Below are 20,478 nucleotides of genomic sequence, written 5' to 3'. Positions count from 1 at the left end.
ACACTCAAGGACTCATCAACAACCCCGCGACGCTCGTCGGGCACATCACTGAAAAACCATTCAATAATAAAGCCCACACCAGCAGGAGAGCAGCTAACTCGGGCGGGTGCCAAGATGCAGAGAGCAAAGAAAGGATACAGGTGCACACACACTTGCAACCACGCGCGCAAAGTGGCCACCAAGAAAGCGCACCCTTTCGCTTTCTCGCACGCACGCTCTCTCGCTCGCTCGCTCGCTGCCTGCTCTGTTGATTAACAGTGTACGAGCGAGAAGCATAATAACAGGAGAAAACAAACGGTCAGTGTACAGGGAGAGAGAGAGAGCGAGCGAGAGAGTGAGAAGGAGCATGAGTATGTGCGTGCACGTGTGTGTGTGTGTGTGGATGGTACCATGCAAAACCATCTGGAAGAGAGCGCCCGCACGGATGGGCGATGAAAATCTCACCGCTCACCGCACACACTGTCGAATCACGAAGGCGCTAGGGGGATTCCGCTGGAACCCCCCCCCCCGTTTCGTTTAACCCCCTCTGCCCACAGCCCGTCCAGCAGCTACCGCTGCCACTGGATAGGATTTATTGGGCTCAATGCAGCACGCCATCTTGCTTTTTTTTCGGTGCGCTGTGAACGGACTCGCGGCATGGCACGGCTCCATTGGGAGCACTTTGGAGCACTTTGGCCGCTGAAGTGAACACCTTCGGGTATACACCGCACGCAACAAGGACGCGGAAGGGAAATTAGGAGGGAAGGGGGGGGGGATTGTTACGCATACGCACAGAGTAGACGCAATGGACACACAGGGGGGACTCTCTCTCTCTCTCTCTCCCTCGTCAGAGTGGCCAAATACACCGCGGTGGGGCTTTTTCTTCAACAAAATGCGAACGAACGCAACAAAGAACAACCTTGCGCGTTCTTTTGCACGATTCTTCAACCGGATGGTCGAATGATTTGGTGAAGAATCACCCGCACAACGCATATCTTATGTGATTTCAACACCTGCCATACAGAACGATCGCACACGGTTCCCCCTTTCGCTTGGCCATTCACGACCGCCCCACATCGACAAACTGCACACACCACACACAATTGCTGCCGTTCCGTGTTCTTCACCCGGACAGCACTGGGCACTTGTCGGTGTTGTTTTTTTTTTCTTTTGCTTTCACACACTCCAGCCACTTTGGTTCGCACAATTCCTGTGTTTCGGTTCGTGACACTGCACTATTTCACCGCACCGTGTTTGTGGCGAAGACATCGCGCAATGGAGCAAGGATAAATTGATGTACCGTTTTTTCTTCACTCAAGGATTCAGTCGCCACCACTTCATGATACACGACTTCCTTCGCGGAACGAGCGATTATTTCTCCGCTGCGCGTGAGAGAGAAACAGCAAAGTTCTTTTATCATCTCTTGGCATTCGCGAGTACGCAGTGCTCCGGGTTGCACCGTGTTTGACGTTTTGACAGTTCCGATCAACCCGACGGGTGCTGTCAACGATTACGGCGACGGGATGGCTCATTTGCATTTTTTTAAAACACCACCGACAGTTACCGTTTGACAATAGCTGCTCTACCCAATTTGTTAAGGATATGTATTGGAATTTTATTGCGTGCATTAAATTTGGTACAAAAAAAGACAAATAAACGAGATATAAATTTGGAATTCAAACCAGCCAAATGCTTCAATATCTTTCAAGTGAATACCCATTAACGCATAACAAAGCAATACAAAAAATACATTAAAATAAACGATTCTGTTTCGTTGACTAGCTTTTCGAATTTATTACGCGGTTATGTACAATACTTTCATTGAGTTTTGTTTTTTTTTCTATAACAATATGTATCAAATAGAAATGTCTAAAATTCGCTTGGCTTAAGATTCGGTTCTACTTCCACGGGAAAAGGAATATCAGGGTGGGATATCGAGGCGGTGACTCTGTGTTATTTAAATTCCATCTTGGGAACGTTTCTTTTTTTGCTAGAATTTGCTAATACCGAGCGCGTTGGTTATCATCGCTGGTTCTGCGAATCGCGTATGCTGGCATGCGAGCGTGACTCATAGCGAATGAACTCAGCGCGGGATTTGCACACACTTGTTCAAGCTTCCGCCCTCCATCATCACGCGATACATCCGCCTCCGTTATCGATTTAGGAAAACGTTTGCCTACAATAGCAGAAATATAGCAAAAATACACCTTACTGCACTTTGTGTCAAATTTGCTGCAATTCAATAAAAACTCTTCGATTAATTCTGCGCGGGATCTCCACACCCCGATGCAAATTACTTGTTACGGTAACGGAAAATGGTGCAGTACTTACCTTGTTCGCGCAACGCAGAGAGAGCGAGTTCAAAAGAACATACATTAGTTCACGGGTACAAAACCAATGGCAATTTCAAACTATAACTGAATTTGTAGCTATATTTTGTGGTGCAGATTTTGAACATTCAACTATCTTGCCGATTAAATGTCATACGCAAAAACAATTCGCTACAGATAACAGTTTCGATCAGTGCAGTGATGATGAAAGGATAAGAACGAAACATAAGGACAAAAACTAACTCAACATTGTCGGAAAATAACATAAAACAGTTGAACATTCGAGTCACACGTGTCGGAAAACGAAAGGATGAGAGATTAAATAGCACAATGTCATGGATCAGAGAAGGAGCACATTTAAGGCCAATTATCTATGTAAATCTTCTTATTTTTCTCAACAATTGAACACCAATTCGATCCCAATAACTGTTCAGGTTTATTCACTTTCCAATCAGCTTTCTTATCACATTTGTTGACGGATTGTTTTTTCTGAGTATTTTTTTCTTCATACCAGAACCAGTTGTGATGTCGTTGGATGAACAGTATAAATTTATCCCGTAACAAAACTTTGCACCTATCTAAAATTATCCCGTAATAGTACAAAAAAACTGACAAAGCCCCAAATGCAAAAATAGCCTAAATAGAATAAAGAGAGTTTCAGTTCAACTGTTAGCTACACTCAACATCTCAAAAAAGCGAAATTCCCAAAAAGCACAATCGATATGTTACTGTTAGTATGGAAGTATTGAGTACCTTCGAATGGAATGTGTTAGCTTGGTTTGATTTTTTGGTACTTGTGACTACCACCCTATTCTAGGGTCAAACTAAATTGAATAACGTATTTAAAAGTTTCATCAAAATAAATGCATACACCCAGTAAACCTAAGCGCCCCGATTAGAACCTAAATTTTGTGTCTGCTTCTGCAGAACGTATTGCTATGGGAATCTTTCGAGCAAAAGACTTATGATTTACGCCTCTATTAAATGCAATTGATTTGCTATTGGGGAGGGAGGTGATTATGGTATTAGAGAATGGCTTTGTGAGCAAGTGTTTCTCTAGAGCTTTGCCCAAGGTGTCCTAAAACGAAGGAACAAGAAAGGAGAAAGAGAAACAAAAACATAAAACTTGTGATCAACACACTTATTGAGCCCTTTCACGTGGGTGGTGAAAGAGATCGTAAAATATATTCATGTTATGTGAAACAATAAGGAGAAAAAAACATGCAAACATACTTCAACGGCGAGTGATAAAAGGGTGCAGTTAAAACAGATGATTTATTTCACTTAAATACCCAAAAGGCGAGGCTTGAAAGTTGGATTCATTGCTTAAGCTTTGGCTATGGCACACTCACACACCGATTAATTTCATGCACATGATTTTTGATTGCTCCATGCGCCATTGAATTTTTCACAATCAAAATTTTGTATTTAACGCGCTAAGTGGCCCTTCGAAATCTTCAAGCGGTTTAAAAAATAAATAAATTTTTTAAACTCAAACTGAAAAAAGAATAAGTAATATCGTCAACATCTGGAATAAAGCATTTAAAGATTTTGCTACGCCTTCAACCCGCAGTAGAAGGCAAATTAGTATCTGTGTCTAAATAATCTAACGCATGTTATTAAATTTATTGAAAACTTCGAAGCAAAAAGGCACTTATGTTAGTATTAGATTTAAATCAAACAAACACATAAAAGCTGCCCAAAGCAAAACAACATAAATGAATGTAAAAATTAAAAATATATTTTTAGAATTGCAAGACGAATTGAAGGTTCGGAAATGGTCGAAAAAGTGGATAAAAAACATGAAAAATAACACCTACTGAAAGTAAGTAAAAAGAAAATTATATAATTCCATACAAACAGTGGCAAAAATATATATTAACAACGAATATACATCGATCACTTAATCATGCCTATACACATTGGTTTTCCAGTTTCTAGCGAAATAAAATTATGCGATCGTTAACACAAACTGAATACGCCTTTGTTTAACTAAACTTGCACAATGACCCACGGATGATGAAATTTGTGTCATTTTCAAACGATGCAAATTATCAACTGTACACGTAACTCATATTTTCTAGCGCTATATCATAAGAAAACATAAACTGCTAAATACTATACATAAAGCGAAAGTGCTAGAGGGTTCGATGGAGTAAGAAACCGCAACATATAACGCAAATTAGAAAACAAAACAAACGAAAAATTGCCCGTTTGATAATGGAAACACAACGGTAAAAGGAAAACAAAAACAAATTTCAAACGACATGAAAAGAGCTGAGCTGAAGAAATGCGAAAACTGTAGTGCAAAATTGGAAATTCTACTAAACCGGGGGTGTTCGAGTACAGTTTCCTCTTCTGACTATAATCAGGGATGCAATCTACATCCGCTTCTCCTATCGAATCTTTCATTTGGTTTGGGTTTTTTTTTCTCTAATTAAAACCTTCACTACAACAAGCAGGGTGCCGTGCCGTTTTGTTAGTTTTTTTGCTAATGCCTATGGCAACACTCAATTATACCCTAATAGCCAATTCTAAGCTCTTATCCAGTCGGCACACGCAAGGCTTTTCGCCTGCGCTCAACAATAATTTAACAAATCTCGTATCAACGGCTACAGCGATCCCTGCTATTGCCTCTTCTGCTCTGGCTCATATTGCATCCGTTTGTACTGAAACACGGTTCGGTTTTTACTTTGCTGACTACAAAATGCTAACACATGTTTAGGCATTATTGCACAAAACGAGTTTTGATCGAACAGAGTAACGCTTTGAGTGGTGGACCACTTTTTAACAACTCAGATAAGGAGAGAGAGAGAGAGAAGAAGAAGGAGAAGTTCGACTTACATGTGCTCCGGGTGGTTGCGCAGGCAGTCCAAGAATCCTTGCGGCTTCACCTGTCCCGTACAGATTTTGTGGATGGCGGTAAACAGCGGGAATCTGAAAATGAAAGCCGACCATGCGAATGAAGCTATACCTTTCAACCGAGGAGGTGATAGACTCGATCTTACTTGTCCTCCATTCCTTTGCTCTTCAGCATGAAGTTCACCTCCTCCGCGGTGATCGGACCCTGCAGCTTCTGTCCGTTCAGCATTTCATCTTCCAGCTGCTTGATCGTCTTGCCGGTTTTGACGAACGCTTCGGATACTTTACGGTTTCGGCCACCTGTTTGAACGTAAAAATAAGGCATTGTGTCAGTGTATGGAAAATAAGTAGCACGCATCGCTAACGTGCAAACGTACCGTAACACGTGGTGATGAGATCAGCAACACCGCAGCTCTCGAAGAACGTCGACAGCTTGCTGCCCGGATAGAACACATCAACAAACTTGATCATCTCCATCAACCCTAACCGAATGACGGCTGCCTTCGTGTTATCACCCAGACCCATGCCGTCCACAAACCCGGCACCGCAAGCCACGATGTTCTTCAGGGCACCGCAAATTTCCACCGCATCAACATCGTCAACAACGACCACGCGGAAGTTTGGCGTCAGGAACAGATCGCGAAGCGTTTGCGCGATCTTCATGTCCCGGCATCCGATCGTGGTTTCGCAGAACTTTTCCTCGGCCACTTCACCGGCCAGGTTGGCGCCCATCAGCACCGAGCACGGAATCTTCAGATGTTTCGTGATCAAGTGCGAGATCAGCTCCATGCCACCGCCCTCCGCAACATCAAAGCCCTTGATCAGTGACAGGCCTACGGCAGTCGACTTGATTTTGCCCAGCAGCTGCGTGCCAAGTCCCCGGATGAACTGGTGTGGCACGACGAAAATGAGAATGTCGGCATCCTTCGCCGCATCAACGACATCCGGAACGGCAACCTAAGGAACGAGTGGTAGTGGGGAAAATAAGAAGACAATTTTGAAGCACATTTAGCATTGAATGGAACCTTTTTCTGACTCTCTTCTACTTTTGGCTATTATCAAAGCAGAAAAAATAGTTCCAAATTTTAAAAATATTTTTAAGGTCTAAACCTGCGTGTGACTTTGACAGTCTTATATATGAAACATTCACTTTCATAATTTGATAAGCTTGAATGGTTTGCCAAAATCAACAACACAACAACGAGACTTCCATCTAATGATCGACAACGAGCACCATTCGTCTTCATGGTTGATCGCCTCTTTTGTCGCGCGAGTTTTATAGTTACGATTGGTTTAAAAATAACCCGCACGTAGGCGGACGATTTCCACTGTGGGCGACGCTCCGTTTTCGATCGAAAGCGTTGAAACTATAGCTCGCCGCATACCGGCTACGAACAATCGGATAATGTATGAAATTGTTAAACAAATAGGAAAGATTTCTGATGACCAAAAATGGTATAAAAACAGGTAAATATGTAGTTGGAATCATTCATCAAAAATTTGATACGAAAGTTAATCATTTCCATTCGTTTGTTTGATCAATTGTTCTTCTTTTTTCTCGTGTTAAAGGTGCATACCATCGATCTTTTCGGTATGCATTTCAAACATCCAAACAATCGTCTTACATAATTGGCGCTATTGTCTTTTGCCTGTGCAAGCTGATTGACAGACATGCGATGACTGTCGGAGCGTTTCAAAGGTTAATGATAAGCGCGATAAAAGTTTACGCCTTCTTGCCCGTTTCCACCCCTTGCTTTCCACGCTCTACTGCCCTATTCGCAGGAAAACAGGTTTAGCTGCAACAAGAGCCGAGCGACTTTCCATTGCGAACGACTCAAGAAGTGACATGAAAGGCGATGATTTGAATTGATTGATTAAGCCGGACTGGCACAGCACGATAACCTTTCGCTTTGGGGTGCTTTTCTTCGCTTCCGCTCAGCTCAAAATAAAACAATATTTTGGGGCGGAAGATTACGTCTGTTTGGGGGCGAAAGATTATTAGACGGGTTTGATTTGGCCAATTTTCAAAAACAAATGTATAAAAAGTGTTGAGAACTTTAGTAAGAAGAAAAATACATTGTTTAAACAAGGCAATTTAACAAACAAATCACTATATAATATTTGCAAGAAGAATTAGGGTCGCAATATCGCAACAGAGCCCAGAGTTGATAGACGCAAACTGCTAGAGGACCATGTAAACTTCATAGAAACATGATCTACATAAAGTTCTCCACAATTCCAATCATAAGGAAGCAATTGGGCGGAAGCAGATATAGCACAACTTGGTGCACAACCTACAACGGCCCCTTACGGAGCGTAGCGGATAGTAGAGACGTTGTTCAATGGCACACATGAGGTCATCTAGACAACAGAGTGCATGCTTCCGTATCATACACGTGCGGTCACGTGCACGTTTCTCAAGTATAATTGCTCTACAACTATCGACCGAAGTGCATAAGCGTAAACGGAACGCCATCGGTATGGTGTGTACCCGATGCACACAAAACCAACCACACACTAGCCTAATGGGAGATAAATGAAACCAGCGGACCAAAACCGACCCACATATGACGCTAGGCAGAACAGAAAACCCGACATTATCGACTCAAGAGATTTCAGAAGGAATGGAACTGTTGCGGAACTGTATGTGGAAGAAAGTTAGAAACAATTTAATGAATTGCTCCAGGTTCTGTTCAGCGCAAGCCTTGCCTATTTGGTAAAGTAATGGAAGCACTTCATCATGAGTTGATTAGGCAATTATTAATCGCTTGCAGCGGTACACATTCACGATAGACCCTTGGCGATAAGATAAACCGCCATCATAAAGAGTAGATAAGTGTAAAAAACACTCATAATCTTCCATTGCAAAGCAAGCACAGGGTGATAGGGCAAAAGTGTGGTAAACAAAAGATAACAGGCAGATTGTGTAGTGCTATCAATTAATATCCATCACAATTCGCATGCCAAACGATATTCTGGGTCTGAGGCCCATAGTTTTCACGGTCATTGCGATATCAGACCTTGGACGTTCACCTCCAAGATCCAAGGACGGTTGAATCGCGCTGATCGTTGACCGTTGGCTTTGGCATCGTGACAAAGGACAAAAAGGCGTACACGTACTAAAAATACACCGGCCAACCCGTCCGTGGAACTCGCCCCAAATGCTTCGATTGAGATGGAACATTCCAACTTACGACGTTCTCGGGCAGCTTGTGTCCAGGCAGGTACTTCACGTTCTCGTGCGTCGTGTTGATGATTTCCGTCAGCTTCTTGCCGTCGATCATCTCCTCGTACACGTACATCGTGACACGATCCTCGAAGGCGGGCAGCCGCTTGGCATTGGCACCCACGATTTTGGCGATTGCCGAACCCCTAGTAAATGAAAAGAAAAACAAGGAGGCACATTTCCATTAGTCATTGGCACATTTCGCCGCTCAACGTAAATAAAAACATCGGCCAGAGAAAAATTTCCCCGAGCGAAATCCCTTCGTCCTGCATTTCATACCATGTTTACTAAAGAACAACGGATTGTTGAGAAGTGTAACCTTCACAAGATGTCCCTGTTCAAAACGGTTCAGGGACTCTTTTTTTTCGCTTCATTTGATTGCCGTTTCTCGGTGTGATAAGGTGTAAATACGCCTACACCAACACACACAGTTTCCCCCATATTATATTTGCAACCGTAGAACCGTTTCTCTTTATCTCCCCCTTTACGTAACCCTGACCCGAGCAACTGCCGAACGCTCGTGGTTTTTCTTTTTCACGCGGAAAAATTCTGCTCCTTGCAAGTGTGCGACAGTTCTTTACAAGAGCATGGAGAGTAGCACTAGGTCAATGTTTATCCAGGATGCGTCCGCGGTGGGTACACACATGCTCGCGCCAGGATATTACCGCACTGTCAAACATAGCAGCCTTGTTTGGTCAAGGACAGCCGCGGGACCTTCCGGATGGGGGAGCACTTATACGAGGGAAAAATATCTATTTGCTACTCCGCAGTGCACTTACCAGTTTCCGGAACCAACGATACAAACGCGAACTTTATCAGCCATGGTGCGGTGCTGGTCGGAAAAAAACACTCAAAAACAGGAGGACGGTTGCAGCGGCAGCGAGAGAATGGATCACCAGTCGGAAGCTGTGCTGATAGGCAGTGGAACGGTACGAAAAACGGACTTTATGTAATGCACGAATTACGAATTCAACCAACGGACACACTGAGCGCGGGTGTTCGGGTTCGGATCGGCTCTCGCCAAACCTAGCTCTGCTGGGCTGATCACGGCGACCACGTGTGGGTGTGTGTTTGTTTCTATTTATTTTTGTAGCGGGAGATGCGTTGACACCAATCGCCAAACCCGATGAACAATATAAACAGCGCACAACACCGTTTCCCCGTGGTCACCGGCTGGTCTGAACCGCAAAATACGCGCTACTTACTTAGAACGGGTCCGGTTCTCGCAAGCGAAACGAAGGGAATCGCAACAGTCAATGGATTGAACAAAATAACCAACCCCGACACGGGTACCCCTGCGGATCAAACTGACAACGCTGTCAGTGAGCCGAACGTCACTCGTGACATTTCTCACATGGCTTGTTTATATTTATTTCGCTCGTATTTGCAGTAGTTATAACAATGCATGTGGTCAATGTACGCGGGAACACATTTTGATCGGTTGTGCGATTTGCATCTACGTCAATCTCGTCATTTTATACTGATTTATTTAGCGACAGCTCGGTTCGAAAGATCTCTTTTAACTAGGACCGACGAGCGGTAATTTGAACACGCACGAACACGTTACGGCGAACGATTAATACTTACATTCAGGTGAGTTTCAACAATCATCTTTACTTCACTTGCAAATCCTTTATTTCTTGTTCAATATTGGCCCGCGCCACATCCTCAAAGCGTTCATTGAATTCCTTCGTAAGGTAAATGGTCGGTATACGGCTAAGAGTCTGTAGCAACTGAAAAACGAAAATAGGCTCAATGCAGCTTACAACTAACGGTCTTCCAGGACTACCTACCTTCAGTCGCATTTTGTCATAGGAACTAACGTCTTCCGGGGTACATTCGGCACGAAGTTGCTCGGTATACTGCTTGTACTCATCTGGAGGAGTGCTGCTTAAAGAAACAAAGATTGGCAATAGAAGATATATGTTCGATGTGGGTAACATACCCCAGCACCAACAGGTCCAAGTCTTGGAAAAATTGAACATCATCTTCTGTCAGTTCGCTTGCATCCGCTTGCGGGTCTCCAAGCAATCGTTTTACATTGTTTTCCAGCGATTTCTAAAAGTAAAAGTGAACAGAAGTGGTTTCACAATCTGTGGCTTCGGATCATGCCAGATGCCCATTTACACTCAAATGTTTGTTTTCCGTGAAAAATTCGGTGACCACCTCGCAGTTTCGCGGCATACAGTCTTTTTCTGCCTCGAAATGGAAATACTGGAACAGGGTGGCTAGCTGCAAACATACACTGGCCCCTAACAAATGAGGCACTTTTCTGCGGATCAGCTCGGACTCGCTGTGATAGTGTCGATGGGGCTCCGTGTACTGGGCATGCAATTTGGCCAGCCACTTCTCCGATAGCTCCGGTGAAACCTCCAGCGCTGTGCATATATTTTCCCATATCGTTTCCATTTTTGCTTCACGATCACGCTCGTCTTTGGCTCGTTCCGTTTAGAGGACACTAGTTCTTATGGTCTTTTCCCGAAACGACCTGTGTGACTATTCTCTGCTGGTCGCCAATGTGACTAATGTCATTCATGACGCCTCGAAGCTTGTTGGTGGCTTTTTGCTGTTTCCGTAATCGCACATGCGCATTCAAATACTTTCTCTAAAGTAAGCATGCGATTGTTTAGCTCAAAAGTGCATTGTTTTCCTCGGTAGCAGGGTTTCATATGAGTCTATGCTTAGATTTGTACATATCATTTTAGTATGGCGCGTGAAAAGACGATGAAGAAAAGCCCAGTTCGGAGGAAAGTCTCTATGCAGAAAGTCAATCCATTCAAGACACCCAATGCCAAAATGAAGCGAAAGAAGAAAACCCCCGATATGAAACAAAAGAACAAGTTAAATCGATTTAAGCAAGTAGGCAATCAGTTGAAATTCCAAACAAAAAATTTGAAAATATAAATTTATCAACTCTTTTCAGGTGAATCCAAGGCTGGAAAAAGCAAAGAACCTGAGGAAAGGCCAGATACCGCTCGAACTAAATAATGTAAGTCTAAACTCTTCCTCTATGTGAAACTAGCACATAAACTTTCGATCGTTTGCTTTATAGATCCCTGTACATTCAAAGAAAGACCATAAGGAACGAGGTCAAGAGCAGCTCTGCAATATGCCCAGTGAAAATAATTTAAAATTATCAGAGAGAAACACAAACTTTAAAGTCACCTCCAAAAAAGCCAAGCTGCCAAATCCACCACAACCTGTAGCGGATGCGATTGTGATCGATGATTCAGATGAAGAGAATGCATGTTCCAACACAAATGATGGAGCGCAACCTCACGAATTGTTTTATCTTGACCGAAAACCTGGTGTACACCAGGGAGAGATTCCACTGTACAACGTTGTTTTCGATCAAAACAATCCAACTCACAAATCTGAGGCATTCGAGGAAAGCACCATTGTGCTGGACAGCAGTATAGATCAATCCGTGAACGCTTGCGAAGAAATCATGACCATCAACATCGAAAGTGTCCCTACTTCTGCTTCGACGCAAAACCAGGCCGGCAAGAGTGCCAGTAGCGATGATATGGCTACCGCAAGTAGCTTAAATAAAGCAACTACACCGTCGTCCATAGAACTTGTGTCAGAAGTTATCGATCTAAGCGATGACTCCGACGACCAACCTACCAGTTCCTCCCGTCCCGTATTACCCAACGTGTGCATTCCCTTGGGATATGACATAGTAATGCCTCGAACGACGAAATATTCCTGTCGTAAACAGTCACCAACCGCCAAAAACGAGACAAAAAGCAAAGTAAAACCAAGCAGCATACCCGCACCAGAGTCACCGAAGAAGCGAATGGTGGTCATCGATGGTAACAACGTTGCGACCATGTAGGTATTGCTTCATTTTGAGCATGCAGTTTGAACGCAACGAATTTTTTACTTTCAGTGAACAACCTGACAGCAGGAAAGTGTTCTCTGCAAAACGGTTGGAAATATGTTTAAATTATTTCAAAACGCTAGGCCATGAAGTAGTCGCCGTAGTGCCTCAGTACAGGTAAGTCAAATTTTAGGGGCATTTAAATACTTTCAGCCGTTCTGATGCATTCTTCCGCGCATGCAGGCTAAACAGAAGCCAAAGCACCGATCAGATGCTGCTACAAAAGCTGTACCGGCAAGAGGAAATAACGCTAGCGCCCAGCAAAAAACTTCCAGGCCAATTTTCTAACGCGTACGATGATCGGTAACTATCTTTTCTGACGCGCTGGGGTGTTCTGTAAATAATCCCTAGTGGCATTAACGATTCATTTATTGCCCTTTTAAGGCTAATACTTGCGATAGCGGAGAAATTTGACGGTGTTATCGTATCAAACGACTACTTTCGAGATCTCTTAGATGCATCTCCGGGTAATTATGCTTGTTTGACAGACGAATTCTAGCGTTGGCTCAATGCCATTTGATACTTTGCTTGTTTTCAGCATGGCGTCACTTAATATTGAATCGTGTGCTTACCTTCTCGTGGTGTCGAAACGAATTCTTTCTCACACCGGATCCGTACGGACAAGATCGTCCCAGTAACGATCAAATCTTAAACGGTTATTCGGCCTGAGGCGGCACCTCTGTTAAAAGATGCGCTTGCTGACCTGTACTGTACCATATGTAATATAAAAGAGGCGTTTATTTTCTAAAAGATAACCGATCGAAGGATTTAACTAAAGTATCACATGAGATTTGAAGTACGTTTCACGAGAGCGAAGTTCGAGTTGCCTGGTCATAGGACGGTGGAAGATCTGTAAATGAAGCACATCATTTTAGTGCGGTTTTCCTTTAAACCAAAGCACACAATGCACACGCACCCCTAGGGATTGTCGTCACAACGATCAGGTTCTGATTGGTGTAACCGTACTGTGGCGGTGGAGCCCGTGGGTCAGTCTCAATGCGTATATTTCCGCCTGATGACGGATAGGTAGCACCGTTGGAGTTCGTGGCACCATCGGCGGGGGTGTTTGATATTGTATACACTATACCCTCTTGCCTTACGTTCGTACAAGTAGTTGCTGGAGATGAAAAAAAAAACAACGATAAACGCAACCGAATTGCGGTCACCTCACGCAATTGCCATTTTGTGAAAATCGGGTGCGTAATTTAACTCACCAGGTTGCGTGGATTGCGTGGAACTTAGCGGGTTTTTAAACCGTTTGTCGTACATGTACTGAAAATTTGCAAAAAATGCAAAAAACGAGATGCAAAGGTAATAAAATAGAATGTTGTTAAAACTTTAAACTGTTGGATGTTAATTAAAATAAACGATTTTGTGGCGTGGAACTCCAAAAAGTTGCTGCTAGCAGTTTGACAGTGATACATATTCGCTTTTATCCATTTGTTAAGCTACCGATAAGATACCGAAAACGCCACGATACGGAACGTGCTCCAAATAACGATGACTAAACGTAACCATGCACGCGTTTAGCTCACTTCGAAAGGTGGAGAAAATTCTTGACAAATTATGGCGTGCACAAATCAACCGGGCAAATAATCACCATTTGGCCATTACCGAATGGTTTTTATGGCCACACTAACGCAGTGCACTTACCACTAACAGCCAAACGGCAAGCATCGTGAACAGGATCACCGGTACAACTATGTACGCCGCCATTCGGAGATGTTTCACGTTCGACTCACCTTTAGTAGATGATAGCGGGTGTGATAAATAGATGAAGTGAACCCCTTGTGGCGTCAGCTTCGATGCACACAGCCTTGGTTCTTAGCAAGGCGCGTACACATTTTATCGAGACTTGGCCTAATCGTCAGCTTAACGTGTGTTCGGGACTCACGGAGAGACGCCGTAAGCATGATGTCTAATTTTGAAGCTCAACTAATGTCCTTAAATGTAGGACAACCTCGTGGGCCATGGAAGATTAGCTATTTTTTATTTTCGAGCGTATTGATGAACAAATTGATCATAAGAGCAAATGACTTAACTAAAACTCGCAGTGATTTGATATGTTCAACACATTGTGGAAACACGGTTCCTCTTTTCGGATATACATAACAATTTTCAAAAAAAGAAACGATAGCATTCTTAAGCATAATGTCCCGTCTTGTTTACTTCTATTCGTGTATCTTTACAACACTGTTTCGCCCGCAAAAGGGCTGCTTTTTAATGCTTTTGCGTTTTTTTCCTTTTAAATGATTCTTTCATCACGAGTAAGCGTTTTTACTAGAACCGGCATATCTTGAGTGTTTTTAGCTTTTTTTTCATATTTCAAAATCAGTATCCGGTTTTCTTGGATGCAGAATGCCCGCAAACGCTTTTATGTTTTCTTATTTGGTAAATCCATAAATCTTATTCTGCTCGGTTGACTAATTTGATAAGCATTTTGCGAAGAGAGAGGCAAAGAGAGTGAGAGAGCAAACGACATGAGAGTCTTTTCCGATTATTCCAATTTCAATCGTTTTGGGTGCGCGTAATTCAAAACAGCTCCACGCTTCTCAGCGATCAGGCTTAAGGAAAAGTGTAATATGCCACGCGCGTCCCATTTGGCAACGTTCGAACATTACCGGACCGGCAACACAAAACAGCCTCCTGCGATCGTTACCTGTTCAAAACCTTCACAGTTGAGAAGTACAAGTTTTTTGCACATGTTCATTGTCTTCTTCGTGAGCAAACAGAAGCTCGCTGACCACAATTCGAAATCGTAGTTAAATGTTTTTCCTGCCACCGACCCTGCGAATGCTGGAATCAAATGTCTACTAGTTAACCTTTTTTGTTATTTCTATTTTTTTAACTTGCTCTAGCGCAATAGTGGAAAGTGAAGTACTCCATGAAATGTAAATGGTTTCTTGCATGCCGTATGCGCAAGGCAATGTGCGTATAGGCGCGATTGATTCGGTTGAACTCGGATTGCGCTAGTGTGCCACTAATGCTATTTTTAGTTTGTACAGATTTTGATTGGATAAATTGATGCGCTCATCAGTAGCATCGTTGAGATTTATTCGTTTCGGTTTAGATGCGAGCTTCTTCGCTCTCTAGAGTTCGCTTCACAAAACTGCGCGGGTTTAATGGAAATACGCGAAAATGATCTAAAATACCGTTTTTCTTTTTTTTTTTTACCAAATCCGGAAGGAAGCAGCGGAAACTTTGTTTTCAGCACGACAAGCCAACGGTCGAAATGAGAACCATACTTTTCCGCGAGTAAAAAGTATCATTTGACATTGGACTTGTGCGGCACCGAGCACTCGAATTCAACCACTGAGTCGGCAAAGCAAAAACCTTGTTACGATAAGGTAAAAGCCTGGACCCTGGCTCCCCGTGGCTGTGAATCTGTGCGAATTTCTCGTGGTAAAGAGAACCATTTCCAGGGCTCTCCTGCCCAGAGGTTTCGTTTCGTTTAGACTAAACATGACATGCCTTCCTGCAACAGTCCGTTTCCCGTTGGCGTTTCGTTGTTTGCGTGTTGAGTTACTTTAAAAAAAAACAATAAAGGACTAGTTAAGCTGTGCCTCTCCCGCCCTTCGTCGAAGCGGAATGATGATGTGGGTTTTCTTATCGATAACTGTTTACTTCTGCAAAAAACTGTTTACATTATCTATCTAATCAATGTAAAATACCTGCTATACTTAACTGCATTCGATGTAAATGATTGCAAAAGTGAGCCAAAAAGGAGACCGTGCATTTCGAGTTAAAACCCATGCTAACCATGCCTCTTATGTATCATATATCCGAAAGAAAACTACTTGCAAATATCATTTAAATCTTTGTTGCTTTATCTGTTGCTATGCGCTTGTTTTTTTTTTAAATTGCTTCCAGTTAACTATCTTGCTACACGTTAGACTATTTTCACGTTTTTGTATATCATTTTAAATGATCCTATGGATGAGGAACATGTTCCAACTTGTACTGCGCTTGCTGTTTTTTCTTTTATCATATTTTATTTATCTCGTCAAGTTGTGCTAATAATGCTATTGATTGATTTGTTTCCATTTTACCATTTCACGCCGTCTTGAATAATCTAGCATTTAATATTGTGAACCCCACTTAGCTGCTCTTTGAGTTTGTCTATTTCAGCAAAATCATCTTCCTGTGCCGCATTATAACTCTCTCAATCTCTCTTGATTTCTTTATCATACGCTTATTTCTAGAATTCCCTTTGAAATGGTGTACCAGTGTAAATATTAAAAGAAAAAACACTTTTACAAATACCCCTTCATCTGCGTACAAAAATAAGCCATATTTCTTAAAATTAATTTAATAAATATACATACTCTAAATGTCTATATATATGGCATTTATATCTTTCTGCGGGGAAGGGGTGATGAGCCGCTGCTGTTTCAGTTTTTGTTTGTTTGGGTTTCCATCTTTTACTGTTATCAATTTGTTCTACAGCCCGATTGGTGATACTGTCGAGCAGCATTCTTTTTCGCAGAATGAAGCTACCTGGTCTACTATGTGAAGGATTTTGCGGTGGGCCCGATATTTAACACCTTCCAACAGGGTTCCAACTTGTACGTGGTCAATTATACGAGCAGCCGTAAGTAAACCGGGATGAATCGTGAGCAAAATTGCACAAAACTGATCTGTATGGTTTCGATTCGATTCGTTTCGTTTGATAAAAACAAAATCTTAGCCCATACCCTGGTACGCAAATAATGTAGAAAATTGTGCACGAAGAAATAAAGCTATCGTCTCCTCTATCCATCCCGCAAACAAAAAAAAATCGTGATACTGTGCTCGTTCGTTTTAATCAAAGTTTATGCTTAATTCAATTTACTTTACACCAGAGTATAATGTTCCCGTACACGCACACAAACACACCGAACAAACGCATGATTGGGGGGCATGCTATTGCCTTAATTGCTATAGTCAGCCCTTATGCCTTCTCCCAATCGGCGACAGTAATACAAGCTCACAACACGCCGCGCCGAGAAGGGTCGTCCAAATCTTCTTCCACTAGTCGCCCATACGCGACTACACGAGAAGCTCTTTGCTGTGTATTATGCGGATTGTGCTAAACAAAATCCACGCAGGAAGTTCGTCTAGGGGCTATCGTCCTTTCGAGCTATCATCAGCTCGAATGAAATAATGCTTGATGATCAACCGCAACGGTAAAGGAGTGGGTGGGGGGAAGTCGTCCTTGCGACAGGACATGCGACAAAACGTATCCGAAAATGATGGAGCGATGATATAGGGGGAATATGGAGCGTACGATAAAATTTTACCGAAGTGAGTAGTGGGGAAGGTTCATCTCGCCAACGCACGCTGCTCTCTTTTCCAGCGAAGCATTCGGTTTTCCCGCCCATTCGGAATGTCGTTTAGTCGCCGTTTGAGTTGTAGCAGCAGAAGACAGTGTAGTTAGCGGTAATCAGAGTAAGTATGCGCGCAAATCAGGCACTATCGCGTCCTTGGCGTGCAGTTTTTGCACGAGATCGTCGTCTTCACACGCGTGTCCTCTTATCGTTCTTTCCCGAGCTGTCTGCGACTACTTTTTCTACGTTTTCCTGCATACTGCAGCTCCACTGGCAGCTTGTCCTCATCATCATCCATCATCCATCATCCATCATCCATCATCATCATCATCTTCCGCGACCATCGATCCAATCGGACCCTCGATAGTAACGAGCGCAACACTTTCTCACCACCGTGTCCTCTTACACCACACTCTAACGGTGAGCGAAACTCTAGAAAAGGCCTTTCTTTTTCTTACCTTTATCTTTGCCGTCCACAGTTCTGAAAATGAGTCATTGAACGGGAGTGTAAGTTTGACATGAGGATGTGTGAAACAGATTTAGCATAATATTTCGATCAAAAAAAAAAGACGAAAACGATTCGGAAAGAAAAGCCTAAAGAAGGGGAACGAGGGAGCGCAAATCAAAACACACGAGAAGAAGGTGGCGGAAGTCGAAGTGGTTTCGTAAACTGTGGTTAATCGAAAGAAGTCCTTCTACAAAACTTCGAAGGATCCTGAGATTCTAACTACTTAAAATGTTGACCAAAGGACTATATCGTTTCGGGAAGGATGCGTTTGGTTTTCAGCAAACGGATTTTGATGCCAGAATCTAACTAGCTTTACTTTGCTGTGAGCTACGGTTGTGCGTTTAGTTGAACTACGGAAAGCGCAACAGAAAGCAGGTCCCTGTTCAGCAAAATAAATCGAAATTTTGATTCAAGTTCAGCTTCTCCCGTGTCACTTGCGGTGCGTTAAAGCTGTTTAAGGATTTATCTAGGTTTGCTTAACGTCAAGAATTTAAGCATTGTAAAGAATATGTATAAAAAAAACCTTTAAACATGGAAAGGATAAAGCGTACAGCTAACTAATGTGGCAACATTGATCAAGCGCGCTAGATCATATCATATCGTAGGCAGCGAAACGATAGCATAATGGTGCGGAAATTTTGCAAAATGCAACATGCACGGGGAAATCTGGACCAAGCATTTTGCGTTCAATGAATTTATATCACACATTCTCTTCGAATAGCATGCGACGGAATGTTTAAGAGACACGGACAACACATACATTAACTTTGGGGTTACTATAAAGAGCCAGAAAACGTGCGCTTAGTTTGAACAGGGCTGATTGTTAGGAGTTGGTGAGTTATAATACCGGATACGGTTATGCTAGCAAAGACGGTAGATATAGATATATAGATAGTTTATTAATAGTACCTCAGACCACACAATGCGGTTAAAGTGAAATCCACGGAAGATCCAACAGAACAGGAGATGAGAAGGTGCGTTAAAGAGAATTGTAGAATGTAGGACAAATGAAGGAGAAAAGAATGAAAGAAAAATGCCAGCAAAGATGTCAGTTTTGTCTTACTTTCATCCAGATTCACATCACTTTCATCATCTGTTTGTAGTATTTATTATATCCATCAAATTTGTTCCGTATTATTTTAGCAATTGTTTTTGGTTTTTCCAAGCACATTTGTTTCATCTATATAATTCTCCATCGATTATGGTTTTTATGCTCATCGGATTATAATGAGGATGTTTCTCTTTTTTCATGATTTGTAATATGCCGCTCGTACACGAGCATCATCGGTGTATATTAGTTCCGTTCGTTCTAAACATAAAATTAGTAGCAACGAGCACAAAACATACAGAAGGCGTTTGATAAGAGAGCCCTATAAAAGCACACATAAAAATCACATAAAACAAACCGTCCCAAAAATGCCTTCGAACATGTATAGCCGATAGCTGAGTATGCTTCGTAATCTAGTGGGAAAATGTTGAGATGAGTCGCTTCTTAAAATTACCTTAACCAGCCAATGCCCTTGTAACTCTCATGGCCTGCAAAGCTAATGCATACTGCTGAGCATCTAAATGTGCTCCCTACTGCTCCGTTTCATACCAAAAAGGAAAACTGCCTATACGTGTTAGAAAATTTGATCGACTATTCTACATCCTACACTTCATTGCTTGATGCACCAGCTTGTACACAGCGGCTGCATTATCTGCACACCGCAGTATGGGAATATCGCTAGTAGTGACTGACTGTGCACGTCTGATACGTCTTTTCCTGCCGATAGATGCTCAAAGGAAAACACCTTTTATGTGACTACATTGTCGCTTTCGACGCATGTTAGCAGCTTGATCCCGAAATGTCTAGTATAACCATGCCTTACTACCCGTGCTCTATCTTACTAATTGTGCAATGTGCCTGAGCCAGTACCGATGCGCTTTTTCATCCTATAAACTCAGCCACCCCGTTCTATAGTGCTGCGCTGTATCATAGAGATAAATTTAGAGCGGGAATGGTTTGTTTTCCGGAACATAATAGGGTGATTTATGCGGCTGGCAATGCAGTGCCGGATATGCAATGCAATGTAACGCTGTCCACGATAGTTCCCCACCCCCGACTGGTCGGGACACAGTTATACAGTAAAATAGTGGGTGCAAAAGAGTAAATAGTGAATCGTTTTAGTACTAGTGACACGTGACGAGATGCCTTTCCATGGTGCTAATGATGATGAGTTTGCTTAGTGAGTATATATTGATGGCTTCAGCGGTCGTCACGGATCGCAATACAAGATGGTGGAGGTTGCGTTGCCTCCTCCGCAACGCACTCGAGAGGAATCGCAATAGAGAAGCACGTTACAGAAGCGGTAAGCGAATGCAACGCGCTCGTCCGTACGCGT

General features: G+C 42.8%; 4 protein-coding genes across 6 annotated transcripts; 1 reads left to right on the top strand and 3 right to left on the bottom strand.

The window, feature by feature from the left end:
- Positions 1-1,754: 1,754 nt before the first annotated feature.
- On the bottom strand, positions 1,755-9,695 carry LOC128725098 (glycerol-3-phosphate dehydrogenase [NAD(+)], cytoplasmic). 3 transcript variants are annotated; one of them, XM_053818818.1, is made up of 7 exons: positions 9,603-9,627; positions 9,177-9,308; positions 8,366-8,543; positions 5,549-6,128; positions 5,318-5,471; positions 5,154-5,246; positions 1,755-2,155 (listed from the first exon to the last, which is right to left on the bottom strand). In XM_053818818.1, exons 2-7 carry the CDS (start codon positions 9,218-9,220, stop codon positions 2,140-2,142), a joined length of 1,065 nt encoding a protein of 354 aa, XP_053674793.1. In that variant the 5' UTR covers positions 9,221-9,308; positions 9,603-9,627; the 3' UTR covers positions 1,755-2,139. The 3 variants fall into 3 exon arrangements, with proteins under 3 accessions (XP_053674793.1, XP_053674792.1, XP_053674791.1); XM_053818817.1 differs by lacking the exon at positions 1,755-2,155 and adding an exon at positions 2,727-3,387 and having other exon boundaries at positions 9,177-9,303; positions 9,603-9,695; XM_053818816.1 differs by lacking the exon at positions 1,755-2,155 and adding an exon at positions 2,727-3,387.
- Positions 9,696-9,803: 108 nt separating this feature from the next.
- On the bottom strand, positions 9,804-10,806 carry LOC128727231 (uncharacterized). The gene is made up of 5 exons (XM_053821118.1): positions 10,525-10,806; positions 10,343-10,455; positions 10,191-10,284; positions 9,985-10,130; positions 9,804-9,920 (listed from the first exon to the last, which is right to left on the bottom strand). The coding sequence occupies exons 1-4, from the start codon at positions 10,804-10,806 to the stop codon at positions 10,011-10,013; spliced, it is 609 nt and encodes a 202-aa protein (XP_053677093.1). The 3' UTR covers positions 9,804-9,920; positions 9,985-10,010.
- A 1,039-nt stretch (positions 10,807-11,845) lies between these two features.
- On the top strand, positions 11,846-13,005 carry LOC128724524 (endoribonuclease rege-1). The gene is made up of 5 exons (XM_053818249.1): positions 11,846-12,231; positions 12,305-12,397; positions 12,464-12,583; positions 12,665-12,747; positions 12,819-13,005. The coding sequence occupies exons 1-5, from the start codon at positions 11,846-11,848 to the stop codon at positions 12,947-12,949; spliced, it is 813 nt and encodes a 270-aa protein (XP_053674224.1). The 3' UTR covers positions 12,950-13,005.
- Positions 13,006-13,083: 78 nt separating this feature from the next.
- On the bottom strand, positions 13,084-13,996 carry LOC128724523 (uncharacterized). The gene is made up of 4 exons (XM_053818247.1): positions 13,934-13,996; positions 13,495-13,552; positions 13,197-13,397; positions 13,084-13,130 (listed from the first exon to the last, which is right to left on the bottom strand). Exons 1-4 carry the CDS (start codon positions 13,994-13,996, stop codon positions 13,084-13,086), a joined length of 369 nt encoding a protein of 122 aa, XP_053674222.1.
- Positions 13,997-20,478: the final 6,482 nt, after the last annotated feature.

The sequence above is a fragment of the Anopheles nili genome, chromosome 3, assembly GCF_943737925.1.
Source record: "Anopheles nili chromosome 3, idAnoNiliSN_F5_01, whole genome shotgun sequence".
Lineage (NCBI taxonomy): Eukaryota > Metazoa > Arthropoda > Insecta > Diptera > Culicidae > Anopheles > Anopheles nili.
The sequence above is the reverse complement of the archived record's forward strand: the minus strand, read 5'-3'. Positions and strand labels throughout refer to the sequence as shown.

What these genes read in the sequence shown, in the direction of transcription:
- LOC128724524 (XM_053818249.1), top strand. Translation starts at nt 11,846, where the DNA reads ATGACCATCAACATCGAAAGTGTCCCTACTTCTGCTTCGACGCAAAAC. An exon ending in GCCGTAGTGCCTCAGTACAG is followed by an intron (nt 12,398 to 12,463) that starts GTAAGTCAAATT and finishes CCGCGCATGCAG; the next exon opens with GCTAAACAGAAGCCAAAGCA. An exon ending in TCTAACGCGTACGATGATCG is followed by an intron (nt 12,584 to 12,664) that starts GTAACTATCTTT and finishes TGCCCTTTTAAG; the next exon opens with GCTAATACTTGCGATAGCGG.
- LOC128727231 (XM_053821118.1), bottom strand. Translation starts at nt 10,806, where the DNA reads ATGGAAACGATATGGGAAAATATATGCACAGCGCTGGAGGTTTCACCG. An exon ending in CGGAAAACAAACATTTGAGT is followed by an intron (nt 10,456 to 10,524) that starts GTAAATGGGCAT and finishes TTTTACTTTTAG; the next exon opens with AAATCGCTGGAAAACAATGT. An exon ending in TTGGACCTGTTGGTGCTGGG is followed by an intron (nt 10,285 to 10,342) that starts GTATGTTACCCA and finishes TTCTTTAAGCAG; the next exon opens with CACTCCTCCAGATGAGTACA.
- LOC128725098 (XM_053818817.1), bottom strand. Translation starts at nt 9,220, where the DNA reads ATGGCTGATAAAGTTCGCGTTTGTATCGTTGGTTCCGGAAACTG. An exon ending in ATCGTTGGTTCCGGAAACTG is followed by an intron (nt 8,544 to 9,176) that starts GTAAGTGCACTG and finishes TTCATTTACTAG; the next exon opens with GGGTTCGGCAATCGCCAAAA. An exon ending in CGCAACCACCCGGAGCACAT is followed by an intron (nt 3,388 to 5,153) that starts GTAAGTCGAACT and finishes CCTTCGTTTTAG; the next exon opens with GACACCTTGGGCAAAGCTCT.
- LOC128724523 (XM_053818247.1), bottom strand. Translation starts at nt 13,996, where the DNA reads ATGGCGGCGTACATAGTTGTACCGGTGATCCTGTTCACGATGCTTGCC. An exon ending in TTGCCGTTTGGCTGTTAGTG is followed by an intron (nt 13,553 to 13,933) that starts GTAAGTGCACTG and finishes GCAAATTTTCAG; the next exon opens with TACATGTACGACAAACGGTT. An exon ending in TGTGACGACAATCCCTAGGG is followed by an intron (nt 13,131 to 13,196) that starts GTGCGTGTGCAT and finishes CTTCATTTACAG; the next exon opens with ATCTTCCACCGTCCTATGAC.